The 17,844-nt window shown below is 54.3% G+C and overlaps 1 protein-coding gene across 2 annotated transcripts in view; it reads left to right on the forward strand.

The window, feature by feature from the left end:
• The first annotated feature begins 355 nt into the window (after positions 1-355).
• VPS37A (VPS37A, ESCRT-I subunit) overlaps positions 356-17,844 on the forward strand; it is a 20,892-nt gene continuing 3,403 nt past the window's right edge. The window contains exons 1-9 of one of the 2 annotated variants that reach the window (XM_027853728.1): positions 356-507; positions 2,506-2,580; positions 7,993-8,107; positions 9,021-9,118; positions 10,171-10,393; positions 10,924-10,994; positions 16,500-16,627; positions 16,706-16,764; positions 16,847-16,915. In XM_027853728.1, the coding sequence (XP_027709529.1) occupies positions 371-507; positions 2,506-2,580; positions 7,993-8,107; positions 9,021-9,118; positions 10,171-10,393; positions 10,924-10,994; positions 16,500-16,627; positions 16,706-16,764; positions 16,847-16,915 (975 nt within the window). In that variant the 5' untranslated portion in view covers positions 356-370. Of the gene's footprint in view, positions 508-2,505; positions 2,581-6,654; positions 6,783-7,992; positions 8,108-9,020; positions 9,119-10,170; positions 10,394-10,923; positions 10,995-16,499; positions 16,628-16,705; positions 16,765-16,846; positions 16,916-17,844 lie in introns of those variants that run through there. The other variant, XM_027853729.1, reaches the window with a different exon arrangement.

The raw sequence follows: 17,844 nt of genomic DNA on the forward strand, positions 1-17,844 counted from the left end.
CACCTCTCCTCACAAGTCCGGCGAGGCGCTGCACGATGACGTCAGCCCGCAGCGCGCAGCGCGATCCCGAAGCGCGGAGCACGCATGCACGTACGCCACGCATCATGGCTATTTTCACCCCCCCTCCCCCTCCCCCGGGCACGCACGCACGGGGCCGGCGCAGGCGCAGGAGGCGGAGCCTCGGTCGAGGCGGAGCGGCGCAGGCGCAGAAAGCGGCGGCAGAGCGGCGCAGGCGCAGAGAGCGGCGAAGCGTAGGCGGCGGAGCGGCGGCCCCGTCCCGGACCGAGCGAGCTCCGCGGCCTGACATGCCCCGGCGGCCCCGGCGGCCCCGGCAGCCGCCCGCCCGAGCTCGCGGGGCCTCGGCCCAGGCATGAGCTGGCTCTTCCCGCTGAGCAAGAGCGGCGCGTCGCCCGCGGCGGGGGGCGGCGGGGGCGGAGCGGGGGGTCTCACCAGCCTCCAGCAGCAGAAGCAGCGGCTCATCGAGTCCCTGCGCGCGGCGCACGGCAGGTGAGGCGCGGCGGGGGACAAAGGCGCGGGGGCGGGCTGGCCTCTCTTCCCCCTGCCGTCCCTCCCACGGCCCGGGCGTGTCCGCGGGTCGGGCGGCGAGGCCTCCCCTCAGTTTCCCCTTCCGTCTAGGGGCCTCGGGGCAGTGTCCCGAGGAGGAGCTGGGGCCTTTCCTGGCCCTGCCTCAGTTTCCCCCGCAGGGGGAACCCTTTTCCCTAGGATAAGCTTTCCACGCTCGGCCCGGGAGGCGGGGGCTGCCGTCTCCCCGGGGGTCCCAGGGGGCCACGCTTCCCGCTGGGGGCCGGGGCTGGACAGCGGAAGGCAGTGGGAGGGTCGCTCCCCCACCGGCGCGGCCTTCCTGGGGAGGGGGAGGGGCCGTCCGGGGCGCTGCGCCCCCACGCCCCCTGGGCTCGCTCTGCCCACGTGGGTCTGCTGCCCCGCCCCCGCCCCCCCCCCCCCCCGCTGTGCCGCTCGCGGTCAGGGTGGACCCCGGGCACACTTCCGGTCTCCGTGCGCTCGGGGCACGCTAGGAGCGCAGAGGAGAGACCCGGGGGGCCGTGACGAGCCTGGGATCCGTCCCCCCCCCACAGGCCTTTCATTTAGCCTTGGGGCAGCGGGGCGCGCCGTCGGACCCCGTTTTGGACCCATCGTGTTGGCAGCTGAGAGATTGGCCGGGAGAGGGAGCGGGCGTTTATTAAGCACTGACTGGGGGCGTGCCTGGGGCCCGGCGTGCCCCGCACAGGCGTCGGAGGGTTGGGAGCGGGGAAGGATCGGGCGCTCTGGGGTGGTCGGGCCTGGCGGGTGGGCATGGCTCCGGTAGGGTCGGTTTTCAGCGCTGCCGTACTTGACGTAAGGGGTTGGAGAGCAGCGAAGTCTGTGTGGTTGGATTGCAGTTTTCTCCGGCGCTGGGCCCCACAGACGCCAAGAAAACGTGGAAATGAGCCAGACCTGAAGGCGCTGCGGCCAGGACTTAGCAGCACAGTAAGGGGAGGATGCCCCCGCAGTCACAGGTCCCCACGGCCCCTCCCTGCAGAGGGACGTCTCTTCAAGGTCCCAAGGGAGGTCCTCGGCTCCTACTCTAGTGGCCGCCTCCGCGCTTCTCAGCCGGCATCTGCTCGCGCTCCGGTCTTCAGTCTCCCACCTGGTGCCCACCCGGGATTTGAGAGAGCGGGTTTCAGAGTATTCGGAGAAGAGGCAGGATCCCATGAGGGAATGAGCCCGAGAGGGCTGGGGTGTGGTCAAGGCCGAAGACCAGGAGAATGCCTTCCTCTGAGGAAGGAGAAGGGCCGTCCACGTGGATGCTCGCCAACGTCCTGGCAAATGAGATCTTTAAGAGACAGAAAGAAGGTGGAGGCCGGAGCGGGCAGCAGATGGATGTGTGGCCTGGTGCTGTCCAGATAGAGTCAGACGTCGTAGCTCGTCCGTGGAGCAGGGGAGGTGCCCGGAACAGGCCAACGAGAGACGGGACGGACGGGAAGAGGCAGGCGCGTTCAGCCCTTCGTTCCTGTCAGGAGGGAGCGTACGTGTACGTGCACACGCCTGGGTTTACACAGCCAGGCCCAAGGAAGACGGGCACGTTGATGCTGGCAGATCGGACTGCTGCACGCTGTCAGAGACCTCAGGAATGGGGGGGCCTGCGTGGTTGGAGGGAGAGGGAGAGAGACCAAGCCGAGGCCAGGGAGGTTCATTTTAACTGGTGAGGAAGTTTGGAGCGTATTGTTAAAAGTGAAACAGGTCAGGGGAGCCGCACGGCTTCTGGGGGCGGGGGGCGGCTCCACAGAGGAATCGCATGGGTACCGGACTAGGCCTTTTTCTCCTACACTAGCCAGGTGTTGGATCCTCAGTCTTCCATGTGATTCTTGTGACCAGGGTGGGGAACTGGCTGGGAAGCCGAATGATCGTGGGGTTGGGCACTTTGAGAACTGGCTGACGGCCAAGCCCTCAGGATTTTGTTCTTTCCAGTGCTAACGATGTTTTTCTAACTTTATTTTCTTTCAACAGCATAGCTGAAATACAGAAAGATGTGGAGTACAGATTACCGTTCACGGTAAACAACCTTACAATTAACATTAATATGTAAGTAGTCTGTTATGTTTTGTGCTTTGTTTTGCTTGTGGTGTTGTTTTCTCCTTAATTGGTGATTTCTGCTAATATTCAATGTTTTGTGGGGGTTTTGCTGGTGTTTATAGGTCACAAAATATTGAATTTATTGTTTGAAAAACAGCCTTGTGAGGTAGGTACTACAGGCATCATCCCCATGGTCCAGATGAGGAAGTAGAGGCTCTGGAGATGTGGTCCCATAGCTGCTGAGTGGGGTTTCCGCTCCTTGAGAAGGCCGTCTGCAGCAGGTGCCCCCGCTTTCTCTCCTCTTGCCCTCTTAATCCCCTACAGTCTGTCTTCTGGCCTCCTCATTCCACGTTGATCTCTCATTGCTCTTGTGGGCCCCGGGTCTCCTTGACTTCTCGGCAGCTGTGGGCACAGTGGATCTCCTGCTTGAGGCTCTTCGCTGGGTTTTCAGGGCACCCTTCTGGCTTTGCCTGCCTGTCTGACCATCCTTCTCCTCACTGGCTCTTCGCCAGGACATGCCTGCTCACTGTGGGTGACCCCAGCTTCTGTCTGGGTAGCTCATCGGCTGCCATCCCTGTGCTCACCGCCACCAGTGCTCATCCTGCCCCACCTCCAGCTGCCTTCCAGACATCTCAGACTGGACATGCGGTCGGCGTGTCCAGAACAGAGCCAGCTCTCTCTCTCCCGAGTCCTCCCTCTTACGTTGCCTGCTGTTGTCAAGGCGGCACCGTCCTCCGGGTCCCTCGGTCCCTCGGCCTAAGAGGCATCCTGTGCTTCTTACTTTCTCTCCCCTCCCAGACCCACGCTGTTGGCAGCGTCTCTCGGGTGTCCCCTTCTTTGCTCTGCTCCCACCCGGGCTGCTGGGGGTGCTGCCTCCCTCGAGCCCCTCCCTGCTCTAGCCCGTCCTCCAGTCAGCCACCAGGGTGATTTTCATGAAACACGTCACCCTCCTATCCGGTACACTCCAGTGACTCCCTCTCGCCTCTGGGATCAAATAGGAGGTGCCCTGTTTGGTGTTCCCAGCCCTACACCCCCTAATCCTTTCCTCCAGTCTCCTTAACGCCTCAGTCCCCAGTGCGTCCTCTTCCATCCCGTGACTCTGGCCTCTTGCTCTCACGCTAATGAGCCCCTCCATCTCTCAGCTCTAGGGTTCTCTCTGACCGTCCCTCATGCCTGGAGCCCTCTCCCTCCTCTGCTCAACTCCTGACTTCCCTGGCTTCCTTTAAGTCCCTGCTAAAGTCCCAGCTCTGGCTGCAAGCCTTCCCTCTGCTAATTGTTTCCCATGCCTTCTGCAGATAGCTTGTTTGTGTGTGTGTGTGTGTGTGTCTGTGTCTGTGTCTGTGTCTGTGTCTGTGTCTGTGTCTGTGTCTGTGTCTGTCGTCTCCCTGGTAGACTGTGAGCTCCTTGAGGGCAGGGGCCGTCTTGGCCTCCTTCTGTATCCCCAGCACTTAGCGCAGTGCGTGGCACATAATGAATGTTTATTGGCCGGCTGGCTGCCTGGTCTGAATTCTCCGCTCTGTGCCGCCTCTCACGTTACAGGAGGAGGAACCTTAGATCTACCTTGATGAGGAGGATTCTTGTGATGGCCCTGGGTGGAGCAGCTTCCCACCATGGCCATCTGGCCATGAAATCCCAGGCCAGGTACCCGGCTGAGGGCCTCAGCTCCTGGCCTCAAGACCCGTGGGCCTTTGTAGAAGAATCAGGTGGCCACAGACAACTGACCCAAGAGTTAGCGTGTGATCCGCGGGTATGGAAAAGCACAGACGGGCTTAGATGGAGGTCCTGTGAAGAGCGTTTTTTTATCCTGTAGGCAGTTGGGAGCCAGGGGAAGGATGATTGAAACTTCGTGTTTTGGAAGCTGTCTTTGGCCACTGTGGGAAGGATGGATTGGAAAAGGGAGAGGCAGGAGGCAAGCAAGTGGTTCAGATGAGTCAGACAGACTGGGATAGATGCTCTAGAGACAGAACCGACCTGGAGGGCCTGGAGCTCACCCCCTCTTCCTTTTCCCTTCGTCCACCAACAACTCAAGACCCAAAGGGTTAGATTCTACTGGGGGAGATGGCCCAGACGGGTCCAGAGGGATACAGTATAAATGGCAATGGAACACCTGCCGGTGTACCCAGTGTGGTTTAAATGCAAGATTGTAGGGGGCGGAGAGCATTAGCAGTGGCAGAGGAATGGGAAAGGGCTTGTGTCAGAGCTGGGCCTTGAGCTGCACCCTCAGAAAGAGAGGGATTAAGGAGGAAAGACCTTCTAGGCATGGGGGAGAGCCAGCGCAAAGGTGGGGCCTGGAGCTTTGTGTGTGAGTGCTGGAGAGAAGGGCATTTGGGCTGCAGCAAACCAAACCCAGAAGTCCCCATTGTATTCTGTGAGTAATGGGAGCACGCTGTAGGAATGTGGTTCTACAGAAGAGTTACCTGGTCAGGCCTGGGATTTGGGAAGGCATTGTGGAAGACGGACTAGGGCAGGGAGGCAGGGAGACCGAGGAGGAGGCTGTTGCCACCATTCAGGTGAGAGCTGCAGAAGGCCTCCACTGCAGTGGTCTCTGCGTGGGGGACCGGGGGAGTGAGGAGGGTCAGGTGCAAGAGACGTTGAAAAGGTGCCATCGGCAAGACCGGGCAGCTGACTGAAGTGGGGAGCAGTCCGAGATGATACCAAGGTCAGAAACTTAGGAGACTGGAAGAGTGGTGATGTCCTCAGGAGAAACAATGTGGGGGGGCTAGGTTGGGGCTGGATAACGGGATGGCTCGACCCGTGTCCCTGAGGGCCTGGGATAGAACCTTAGGGAAGACCCACAGTGAGAGGGTGTGATGTGGGAAATGAGCCAGCCCAGGAGACGGAGCTGGAGCCATAAGACAGGCAGAAGGAGAGTGGTCAGCAGCGGCTGGTGGAGGAGATGGGTCAAGACTGATAACTCCGGAGTCTTGTGACATCAGGATCAGATGGACCCGTGGCCACTTTACTCGTTGGCCTTCAGGCCTTTCTCAGGCTACCTTTAGTCAAAAAATCGTCAGAAATTCCACGGAGCTAAAACTGCCGGGGTCTGTAAGGATGGTCGTTTCGTTAGTAGAGTTAAGGATGTCAGGCCAGACAGGCAGAGAGGAGCGAGGGGAGAAGAGGAACGGTGCAGGTTTTAATGTGCTGAGTTTGAGTTTGAGGTGTGGGCGAGGGATGCCGGTGGGATGGCCTTCAGCTCTGGATGGCCATAGGCCTGGCGTGGACTGTTGGTCACAGAGTGGAGAGAAAAAGCCTGAGCCTTGAGAGCCAGTCCCACACTTTACAGAGAAGGAGGCCCAAAGGAAACAGGACGGCCAAAAAGGAGCAGTCAGCAGTCATCTGTTAAGTGTGTATTATGTGCCAGGCACTGTGCTAAGCCCTAGCAAAATGAGAGACACTTCCTGCTCTCAAGAAGCTTACCTTCTCATAAGGGAAGCCAAGCTGCCAAGGCAGCTGAAGGCAGGGCGGAGGGGTGTGGTGTGGCAAAGGCCAGAGACTCAGAAGCCCAGCTGGGAAGGGAATAAATTATGGTTGGCCTGGGTCCATCCCTAGCATGGAGGGTTGACCTTGGCATCGGAAAAGGGCACCAGCAGGGTGGGGGGTGCTCCAGGGGGAGAAAAAGGTAGAAGGAGATAGGGTGAGAGGGGGGAGGCAGGTCAGCTGGGGCAAGCCCTCCTGTAAGGGCTTGAATGTAGTTTGGGGGCGAGTTAGGTAGCCAGGAATGTAGTCAGCCCAAAGGTGGGGGGGGGAGAGGGAGGGACAGAGGAGTCAGGAGCACTGACCACTGACTGTCCCGGCAGCCGGAGGTGTTGGGAGGGAGCGGCCTGGGGGCACTGCCAGCTCGGCTCATCTCTTTGCAGAGATGGCTGGGTTCGTTGGCCTCCACTGGACAGACCCTGGCAGTTTTAGTTCCTTGGGGTTTTTGACTGCCTTTTGACTGAAGGTAGCCTGAGAAAGGCCTGAAGGCTGATAGAGTAAAGTGGTCAAGGGTCCATCTGATCCTACGAGGACAGAAGATGCAGCCGACAGTCCTTACAGAGCGCCTTCATCTTTTTTTAAAGGGAAATTTTATTTTTTTTTTTCCAGTCAACAAAGATCTGCCCTTTTTGCCTCCCATCCACTCCTTCCCCCACGTTGAGAAAGCAAGAAAAGCAAAACCCCTGTTACAGACATGCGTGTATAGCTGACATGTCTGGATCCGTCTCTGTCAGGAGGTGGGCATCTTTTTCCTCCTGAGACAGACCTCTGGAATCGTGGCCAGTGGTTATGGTGAAAAGCTGGTCTTTGTCAGGATAGCTCCTGGAAGTGTGGCAGAAATGAGGGGTGTAGCCAATGGAATTCCCATCTCCGGGGCACCTGGATGTGTGTCCTGGGAAGGCCAGACGTCACCAAGTCCAGCCTCTCATTTTTGTGTCCCCCTCTCTAAAGGGAGGGGTTTGTTAGGCTAGTTACCCTATGGTGTGTGGGGGCAGCAATGGGGGTCAAGTACCCCTTCAGAACTGGTCATCTCAAGAGACACACGAGGGACAAGTTCTGAGACCATTAGGAGCCATCACATTTGGAGCTCAGTGGATTGTGTTAGGTGGCTGAGCCTATACCTCACCAGTATTTCCTGTGTGCCAGGGCACAGAGAGGGAGGTGAGCCCAAAGTGACCAAGAAGAGGGCTGGTTTAAAGCAAGGGCCCTCAGCCATTGCCTGGGGAGGAAGCCCTGGGGCCCCCTCTCAGAGTCATGGTTGTAAATCTTACAAGAAGCTCACAGGGTTTCCAAAGAAACACCAGTTAAATGGAAATTCAAAAGTCCTGGACCCTGGGCTGAGGGACCCCCCAGGTCGACATTGGCTACTAAAGTCAGATGGGGTTGACTGTTGGACACATATTTGAAGACAGTAAAACGCATCCTTCCTGAATGATTTACTGATAAGTTTAATAGCCATGGAGTAAATAAATGTACAAAACAAGGGGCAGAACCTTACTCCAAACCCGTAGCCTTTTCACGAGGGAGAAGTGAACTGGACACAGGATGGACCTGAGGCGTGCCCTGCCCTCCTCTGCCTCCAGGCTTTCCCTTCCCTTCTTTCCCGCAGTCCTGAGTCAGTGGGTTTGACTGCAGGGTCAGGTTGGCCAAACTTTCACCTTTCGCATATTCTGTTTGTTTTTGGTTCATTGAAAAACATTAGCTTTGACAAACAGCAGAGGCTCTGGGTGCTGCTGTTTCCATGACAGCACAGGGAGTGGAAAGCAACAGGACCCCTTAGGCCTGGGCGAGGCTCAGGGGAGGTTTGCTCCGCCAGGGCTGGCCTCTGGGGCCTCAGGCTCCCCGTGTGGCAGTCCTGAGGCTCAGTTGTCATTGCCTAGCTCTAGGAGGACTGTGTGTGTTGAATGTAGGACTTACCATGTCTTTTTCTTCTGTTCACCCCCCTAGCTTCCTTCCTCCTCAGTTTCCTCAGGAAAAACCAGTGATCAGTGTTTACCCTCCAATACGACATCATTTAATGGACAAACATGGAGTGTACGTTACCTGTCCATTAGTAAACAATGTAGGTATACAGTATTGGTTAATCCAGATAAATTAGGGAGCCCTGCTGAAGAGTACATAACCTGAAATGTGCTTAAAATGTGGCGTTTGTGAGGCTGGGGCTTGGGAAGGCTTCCTTCCGCCAGGTGTCAGCTCTGCTCTGATACTGTAACGGTCAGATAAATTCCGTTGCATCTGCTCTCTTTCTGTCACCGGCACCATGGTGGCAGGTGATTGCCTCTTCTGCACCTCTGGGTCTGAGAGAACCTTGTTTTTGCTTCTTGGAAGGATTGGAATCAGGTGATCCCCTATTATAATTTTGAGTGTACCGCCCTGCGCGGCTAACCTAAGGAACTGTGCCTTGGGTGTACTGACCCTCAGAGCTGACCCCTGAACCTTTGAGTCACTGGAAAGAGTCGAATGGCTCTCTTTGAGCTCTGTGATTCATTTGTACGGGATGGTCTGGGACCTGCTCAGCTCTCAATAATGTGGCTGAGTCCCAAGCAATTGGCTGACAAACCCATTTTAAAACGCGGTCTGTGAGCTGTGGTCTACCTACCTCTGGTCAGCAGCACTGGCCATTTTGGACCCTGCATCTTGTATGTCTGTCCACATTTTGGTGCCTCATTGGGCCATGGAGGTGACCCTGCATTCTTGAAGGCCAGGCCACGAGGAAACAAGAGTCTGAGAATCCGAGTGGTCCTAGAGGTCTGTTGGCCAGGGATCTGCCTGGCAGGCGGGTGGGGGTGGAGAAGCCAGGCTTTTGGGCACCAAAGTCTGGAAAGCTGCTAATTATTAGCGAGAAGCCCCCGCTTTAAAGAACTCGGGGTCCATGAAGTTATCCTAAGTCTGCGGGCTGAGCTCCGCTAAGCCCTGCATGTTCTTCCAAAGAGATGTTATAAATGCCCTGAAATATCATTGCACTCGTTTTTCAGTTTACCATGCACTCAGATCTGGGGAAGATCATTCAGAGCCTCTTGGATGAGTTTTGGAAGAATCCTCCGGTTTTGGCTCCCAGTTCAGCATTTCCTTAGTAAGTATAAATGCTTGATAAGTAATACTTGCCAAATAGTAAATGATATATAAAATCATGTAAAATAAATAAGACAATATAAATAAGCTTAATGAATAAGAAAAAATTAAGGAATGCTTCATAAATAAGCAGAGTCTACTTACACGGTGACTGTAGCAAGTTGGGGGTTTGGGTAGACTTTCCTCTGTATTTGGAAATGTATCCCCGCTTCCCTCAGCTCGCCGCCTCCCAGACGGCCTTCTGGGTGCCCAAGTCTGCTGCTGAAGGAGGAACTTGGCTCTCCCTTAACCAGTTTTCCCAGTGAAGCCGATCTCTCCTGACGCCGATGGCAGTGGGGGCAGGGTTTTCTTGGTCTGGCGAGTTGAAGAGAAGGCTGTTTTCTCAAGCGGCGGGTCTCTCTTTCTGGCTTCATGCTGCACGGTTTTCACTTACCTGCCTCACTGGATCATTACAAGAAGAGCGTTTGATTGGCTCTCAGTTGCTTTATGAATGTGAGCTATTGTACATGAGATGGCTTCAGGGATTGAAGGGAAAAAGTCCCCTTCTGTGAGGGAGCATCGCCCTTCACGGAAACAGGGATAGCCCCATTTTTTTCTGTCTGAGGTTTGATTTGAACTCGGGTCTTCCTGACTCCTGGCCCAGCACTTGGAGCTGCTGGACCGCGTGGCCAGCTTCTGCACACGAGTGACCAGGATCCTCTCCATGACTTGGTCTCCTTGTTCTCCTGAAGGTTTTCTGTGGCCCTTTCAGTAAAACGGGGATGGTAGGGTGCGTTTGTCCAAAGCTTTTTGTCTGATTTGTAAATCCCCTTCAGAATAAGGCAGAACCCGCGAGCCGGCTCCCTGCTGTGGCCGCAAGTGTGAGAAAAGTGGGCAGCTAGTCACTGTCCCTGCTTAGAACACCGTGTTGTAAGAGGCGCATCGCTGCCACAGAAGCGCTGTGTGGCAGGCTTGGATGCCTTTGTTTGCCTTCACCAGAAGGCCTCTCTCCGACCTGCCCTGGTCTGTGGTCCCGTGGGCATCTAACCTCCTGGCGTCTTGCTTTCCCTTCAGCCTTTACGGTGGCCCGGCAGGAATGCCTCCTTATGCTGCTCAGGGTTTCCCGTTTCTCCCCTCCTATCCTCCACAAGAAGCCAGCAGGCCCATGGCTTCCGTGCCAGTTGCTGACGCCGTTTCTCCGGCCTCGAGTTACTCCACACCCAAACCTGCTGCTCCCTCCTATGGTTTCCTCTCCAGCCTGCCATTGCCTGTTCCCACCACAGATGCCCCGATGCTGGTAGGTATCCCGGGCTGACTCGTCCGTGGGGGGTGTGCAGAATTCCCGGGCTCTCCCCCAACAGCGTCAGCCCTGAGATTTTCTTAGGCTGTTGATTGCTGTTGGTTTGCCAAGAGTAGGGACGGGAAAAGCCAGAAGAGGGAAAAACCAAAATGAGCTGAAAGCCAGTCCCAGAATGCTCAGCCTGGGAGGAGGAGGAGGGCTGTGTTTGCTTGCTGGGCCCTGCTGCCTCCGAATCTGTGGGCGGATCAGCTGGGTGAAGAGCGCTAAGACCCTCTGGCCACTGCACTTAGCGTGCTGGGCCGGTGCTCCTACTGCATCATGGGCCCTGCTGCCTCCGAATCTGTGGGCGGGGGCTGGCCTAAGGTGGTGGGGTCAGCTGGGTGAAGAGCGCTAAGACCCTCTGGCCACTGCACTTAGAATGCCGCGGGGGCCCTGCCGTGTGACATCCGTGAGCACATGGCAGGCGGGGTGGAGAGGATTCCCAGGGGCTTCCCTGAACTGTCTAACCGCATTGTAACCTTCTTCAGACAGGCCAAAACGGGTGTGGTTACAAGATGCCTGACATTCCTGATGCATTTCCAGAACTCTCTGAGCTCAGGTAAGCCCTTACCCGAGGCGGCGGCTCAGCGGTCGTCATGCCGTGTGTCATTCACAACAGGTCTGTCCTGTGTGAGGCAGGCGACATGGCCCTCAGCCCACCTCAGGGAGTCAGCCGCTGTTTGTTGGGACTTATCTGTGCCCAGCCATGCTCAGGGTAGGCAGGGCATCTGGAGACAGGCATAGACGGTCGTTGCCCTCCAGGAGCCCCCAAGCTGGTCCATACAAGCTGGGTTCAGACAGGAAATGGGAGGTGACCATGGAGGGAGGGCCGCCTCCTGAAGCCGAGGGCTTGGTGGTGGTCCTTCCATAAAATCAGACAGGAATTCTTTTTGTTTTGTTTTGTTTTGTTTTGTTTTGTTGGCTAGGCAATGGGGTTAAGTGACTTGCCCAGGGTCACGCAGCTCGTAAGTGTTATGTGTCTGAGGCTGGATTTGGACTCAGGTCCTCCTCACTCTAGGGCCGGTGCTCTATCCATTGTGCCACCTAGCTGCCCCATAGGAATTCTTTCGGCAGCCACCATCAGTCCACCTCATGGACTGTGGCCTGCTCTGTATATAACTTTACACTATGCGGTCATTAAGCACCTAGGATATCCTAGGTCCTGGGCTGCAGAGTCCAAACAAAATAAAGACCAGGCCATTTGGAGGGGGATCTCTAGCTAGTAGGGAGATCAGGAGGGTGTCCTGTAGGATCTGGCACTGGTCTGGGGCTTTGGAAGAAACTGGAGGGTCTGTAGAGCTCATGGGTGAAAAGCAGCAAGCAGTCGGTTTGACCAGACAGAGATGTGGGGAAGGGGAGTCACGTCCGACCCCACTGGCACGCTTAGCGGGGTGCAGGAGGCCGTGAAGGGTGTTTGGTGCCCGATGTGGGAGCTCTAGCCTGGAGGGCCTTGGGGTGGAGGGCATTCTGTCTTGGGAGACAGCCTCTTCAAAGGCAGGAGGTGGCAGCCATATGTGGGGTTCTCCATCCCCAGAATTTACAAATGAAGAAACCGAGGCCCAGAAGGTTAAGGGATTTGTTGCTGAAGTGACCTTTAAGTGATCTGCGGCCTAAGATGTTAGTCTGTGTCTGATTTCTGCCCGCTCATCCCAGACTGCATCCGCATGCATTTATTAAGCATCTGCTGTGTGCTGGGTCCAGAAAAACACAGCATTAGTCCTTGTCTCCAAGGACCCCTGATGTATTGGGGAGGATCTCTGTAGGATAAACCGGGGATTATCCGGGAGAGAAGGCCTCTCGCATTAAGGGGCCCAGAAGGGCTCTTGTGGAAGCTGCGGCTTTCCTGAGACGTGAAGGAACCACGAGGAGGACGTAAAGAGGGGGACAGTTAGGCAGGGGGTAGCAAGTCCGTTGTCGCCAAGCCCTGGCGGTGATTAGGGGGTGATCGGGCAGGCACCTGGAGGGGGAGCGCATCCCCGAGCCAGGGCGCAGGAGGGGCGGGGGCCTCCCCGCTGGAGGCTTCATCACACGCTGGGCCACTGCCTGCTGCCAGGTCTCTACGCGATCTGTCCTGCGGTCACCCTGTCGTTGACCAGCGTCCTGGGACTCGGGTGTGATTGCGGCTTTGTGGTGGGCTGGAGACTGAGTCCTGCTGGCTTCCTTCTCTTTGGCTGCATTGTGTTGCCGTTCTCCGTCCCTCTTTAAAGGAACTCTTTGGTGGTTTGATTGGAATGGCTCTGGATGCCGGAGTTAATTCAGCATGGCATTTTTCTCATCGGCTCAGGCCAGTTTACATTGCATCATTTACGTGTGACTTTATTTCCACAAAGTACATCTTGGGCTTTTGTATAGATTCTGGTAGATGCCCATCGATTTTGCGTGGCGTAGTGTGTTGGTGATGTGCAAAAATGCTGATGGTTTTTGTTTATTTCATACACTTCAACTTTGTGGAAATTTTTGTTCTGCAAAAAAAAAACAAACACTAATTTTGATTCCCCTTTTCTGTGCTTATTTCCTCCATTTCTTTTTCTTTTCTTTGTAATAGTAATCGTTAACATTTATATCACACTTACAATGTGCCAGGCTCTGTGCTAAGTGAGCACTTTACAATGATTATCTCACTTGATTCTCACAAGTACCCGACAAGGGTACTTGTATATCACATCCTCATTTTATAGATGAGGAAAGTGAGGCACATAGTAGTTATGTGACTTGTCCAAGGTCACACAGCTAGGCCAGTTTGGAACTCGGGCCTTTCTGACTCCAGGCCTAGCATTCTGTCCACAGCGCGGATCCATCATTGCTCTAGCCAGCATGTCTAGCTCTGTATCAAATAATGGACAGTGGACATCTTTGCTTTTTCTTTGAGCCTCCTAGAAAAGTCTGGAGTTTATGTATGTAGGCCCACTTACACAGAATGCTGGCTCTGAGTTTTAGCTAGATACAATTTACCATGTTATGGAAAAGTTGCTTTCATGCATTAATGTTAATGTGTGTGTTTACAGAAATTTATGCTTTTTTTTTTTATCAGAAGACTTTTCTGTGTCTCTTAATAAAATCATTATTTTACCATTTAGAATTTTCTTCGTATTGAACCAGCCCTGCATTCCTGGTATAACTCCAACCTGGTGGTTTTCTTTTTTGGTCTCTCTCTTATTTAGGAAGCAGGACCATATTTTTATCAAAAAGGAATTTGTTAGGAGTTTTGCAAACAGTTTATGTAACAGTAGAATTAATTTTTCTTTGATCATTTGTTCAAATTTGCCTATAAGCCCATCTGGTCCTAGGGGCTTTTCTTTGCTAGTTAATTTATGTCTTCTTCACTTTCTTCTCCTCTGATTGGACTAAATTTTTAATTTTTTGTTCTGTTAATTTGGCCATTTTATTCTTTTATAAATTTATTCATCCATTTAGTTTATGGTATTGGATTTTGTTTTTGTTTTTTAATTCAATTTTTTTTTTGCTATGTTTTAAATTCCAAGCTATCTGCCTCCCTTCTTCCCTCCGTCCTTCCTCTCCCCCTGCACTCGAGAAGGTCACTGTTTGATGCAGATTTACAAATCTTTGTAAAGCCACACTGCATGTACTTCTCTTGTTATCATTTCTTTCTCTGAAGTTGGATGGCATCCTCCACCACAGGTCCTTCATAGTTGATTTGAGTATCTGTCATACTCAAAATAACTGAGTTAGTTCCAATTAATCTTCAACAGCGTTGCTGTTACCATATACAACACTCTTGTTCTGCTCACTTCACTTTTCGTTATTTCACGTTTTTCCATGTTTTTTCTAAAACCAACTAGTTCACCACTTCGTGCATCTCAGTAGTCCTCCCTCAAGATCACACACCACAACCTGTTCAGCCATTCCCCGATAGATGGGCATCCCCCCAATTTCCAGTTCTTTGCCACCACAAAGGGAGTTGCTCTAAATAATTTAAAACATGAAGATCTTTTTCCCTGATCACCTTGGAAAGCAGACCTAATGGTGGTGTTGCTGGGTCAGAGCTTTATAACTCTTTGGGCCTACTTCCAGATTACTCTCCAGAATGGTGGGATCAGTTCACAGTTCCACCAACGGCGCGATAATGTCTTGATTTTTCTATATCCCTTCCAGCATTTGTCATTTTCCCCTTCTATTATTTTAGCCAATCTAATAGGTGTGAAAAAATATCCCAAAGTTGTTTTAATTTGCATATCTCTAATCATTTAGAGCGGTTTTTCATGTAACTGTATTTTTTAATTTCCTCATTGAAAAACTGCCTGTTCATATCCTTTGGCCATTTATCGATTGGGGAATGACTATATTCTTCTAAATCTGGCAAAGTTCTCTGTATATTTGAGATATGAGAACTTTGTCTGAGAAACTGTCTATAAATTTTTTCCCCAATTTTCTGCATTCCTTATAATCCTGGCTACATTGGTTTTATTTGTGTAAAACCTCTTTATGGAATCAGAATTACCCATTTTACATCTCCTGATGGTCTGTCTCTTGTTTATTCATAAATTCTTTTCCTATCCGTAAGTCTGAGGTGTGAAGTGTTCCGTGTTCTTTTTGTTTTCTTAGGGTATCTCCCTCTCTTTGGATATCTAGGTCATGTATATATTTTGACCTTATCTTGGTAAATGGTGTAAATGTGGTATCAGTTTTGTGGGCATATAATTCAGCAAAATGACAGGCTTATGGTTTCATTAGAACTCTTCTCTTTGTTTCCCCTCTACTTCCTGCCTTTTTTAAAAGAGAAGAGGATGGTGAATGTGCTTCTGTCCGTCCCCTGGTCCTACCCTCACCCTCACTTTCCTAACCTCTACCCTTGCGACGTTGGGGTTTCTTTTCTTTATGACCAGTCCCTCCCTGCACCTTCCTCTCCTCCACTTCCCCGCTCCCACATGTGTCTATTTGGAGTCGAATGGATTTCCAGGGGAAGGAGAGGGGCTCAGGGGCCGTAGTTTTCTCACGTGTCTTGATTACAACCACATGGTAAGTGTTTTCCTCCCCAGTTCTTTCTCCCACTCCCAGTGCCTCTGTCTCACTAGGTCTCTTTCCACAGTCCTCAGTGACACCAGGGCTCTGAGGGGATGCGCTGTGGTGTGGGCCCTTCCAAGTGCTCCAGTATCTTTTCCTTTTCATCTTTCTCTTGACTCCTGAGGCGGCATTTCCTACTGGCTCTTTGCCTTGGCTGACCCGGGCTAGGAAAATGACTCATTCTTGCTTGTTCTTGGATTCTCTGATCCCTTGGTCTTTCTTGGAGACCTCTCTGTAGAGGGCTGGGCTGGGCTGCTTCCTCCTGCTCTGCTGGGTTTGCCGGCTTCCGCGTTGCCGTGGTGACACTGGGTGGCCATCAAAGGGAGGATTGGAATGTGAACCGTTTGATTCCCAGACCAGCCTTGCTTCCACCGCACCACCCCAGGAGTCAGGGTTGGGTAAGACGAGAAGGCCGGTGTGGCCCGACCTCAGGGCGCCTGAAGGAGAATAAAGTCTGAGGAGAGCTCTGGAGGTGTAGGGGAGAGGCTGGGTCGAGAGGGCCCTTCTCCGCCGAACGGATGGTCCTCATCATAACAGAAAGCCTCTTGGGCTTGAGCATTGGGAGGGGAAGATCGCTTTGTAGGGGAGAGTTTTGAGGAAGGCTGGCGAGAATCACTTAAAGGTCGTCCACCTGCCTGGCCAGAAGGAAGGTGATGCCCTTGGTAGACACGGGACAGTCGGTGACATGGGCTACTCATTACTGCCAATGACAGGAAGATGGAGTCTGCTCTGGGCACGTTGTGTTTGAGGTGGCTATGGGACTCCAAGAGCATTTGGCGATGTGGGGCTAGAGTTTGGGAGAGAGACTGGGCCTGGCTGTGGCCGTGTAGAGATCTTGGTGGAATCCGTGGAGCCTCGGGGGACCCCTGTGGTTGGGGAGCAGAAGAGATGCAAGAGTGGCTAGGGGGGAGAAGCAGGAGGGGGCGGCGCCTTAAAGGGCCCAGGGAAGGGTGGGCCCCTGGAGAGAGGGGAGGGGCGGGTGCCGGCGGGGGAAGGAGCAGCGGCCGGCGTGCTCACCCGTGGTCTCCCTGTGTGCGCCCAGCCTGTCGCAGCTGACGGACATGAACGAGCAAGAGGCCGCGCTCCTCCAGCAGTTCTCGACTCTGCCCCAGCTGAAGCAGGTCCTCACCGACAAGGATGACCTGGTCAGGAGCATCGAGGACCTTGCCCGTGAGTCTGGCCTCCCCTGCACGTGGCTTCCCGAGGGGTGCGCTTGATGCTGGCTTGAACACTGGCTTGATTTTGCAGGGAGAAATCTCCTTTTAGAGCCCAGCCTGGAAGCCAAAAGGCAGACGGTCCTCGACAAGGTCAGTGCGTTGATTTTCACGAAGAGCGCGATGAGGACGGGACCGGAAAAGGGCCAACGTGCTTTTTTTTGCTCTTCCTTAGTATGAGCTGCTCACGCAGATGAAGTCGGGCTTTGAAGAGAAGATGCAGAGGCAACACGAGCTCAGCGAGGTAGGGCGTGGTCTCTGTTCTCTGTGTGACTTTGGTTTCACTTGACCTCGGGTCCCGCATCACGAGGAGGAGGGGACGGCGAGAGCCCCACTGTGCACCTCAGGAGGCCGAGGTTCGGCGGGCCTCGGTGGGTCGGCTGGCCCGAGGCTGGGGGGCGGCCTGGTGCCAAAGTCTCCAGCGCTGAAACTCTGTCGTGGGGGCCCCGAAGGATAGTGGCAGGGGGCCGCCTTGGGCTCGTGGGGTTTGGATTTGGGAGGGACCCGAGAGATCGAAGGGGTCCTGCTTCTTCTGAATAGTAGGCCCGTCCAGGGCCACATTCTGGTCTCAGAGGGTTTCATCCCAGCCAGCCTCGGGGACCCCTCGGCTCAGGCGCCACCTCGCTCCAGCTCCCACCCCCAGCCTCTGGTGCCTCTCCCCCTGGTGAGCTTGTGTCTGCATTGTGTGCTCGGATCTGGCCGTATGCACGTACGCACGTACGAGTCCTCCTCGGACGCTCTTGCCCTCTTTGGATTCGGGGACGCTCGGCCTGAGAACCTCTGGATAGTAGGTGCTTAGTAATGACGGTTGGTGGGAATCCAGCAGGCCGACTGGGCATAGCAAAGGCGTGGAGGCAGGAGAGGACTGCCATAGTCGAGTCTGGACGGAATGGAGACCACGTGTAGGGAAGTGAACTTGGGAAGCTGGGTTGGGGCCAACAAGTGCCAGGGGAGGGGAGTCTGGGCTCGATGGGGCTGAAGGTCCTGGGATTTGAGGAATGGCCTGGTCAGGGACGGACTTGAGGAAGGTCACTCTGAGAGCCGGCGGGATGGGAGCAAGAAGAGGTTTATTCAGGGTGGGTAAGGTGGAGAAAGAAAAAGAGGCAAAGCTTGTGCAGTGGGGAGGGGCAGGAGGAAGGGAGAGAGTGGAGAAGGGGGGGGGGGGGGGGGGGG

Source organism: Vombatus ursinus, unplaced genomic scaffold (genome assembly GCF_900497805.2).
Source record: "Vombatus ursinus unplaced genomic scaffold, bare-nosed wombat genome assembly UNPS02010193.1, whole genome shotgun sequence".
Lineage (NCBI taxonomy): Eukaryota > Metazoa > Chordata > Mammalia > Diprotodontia > Vombatidae > Vombatus > Vombatus ursinus.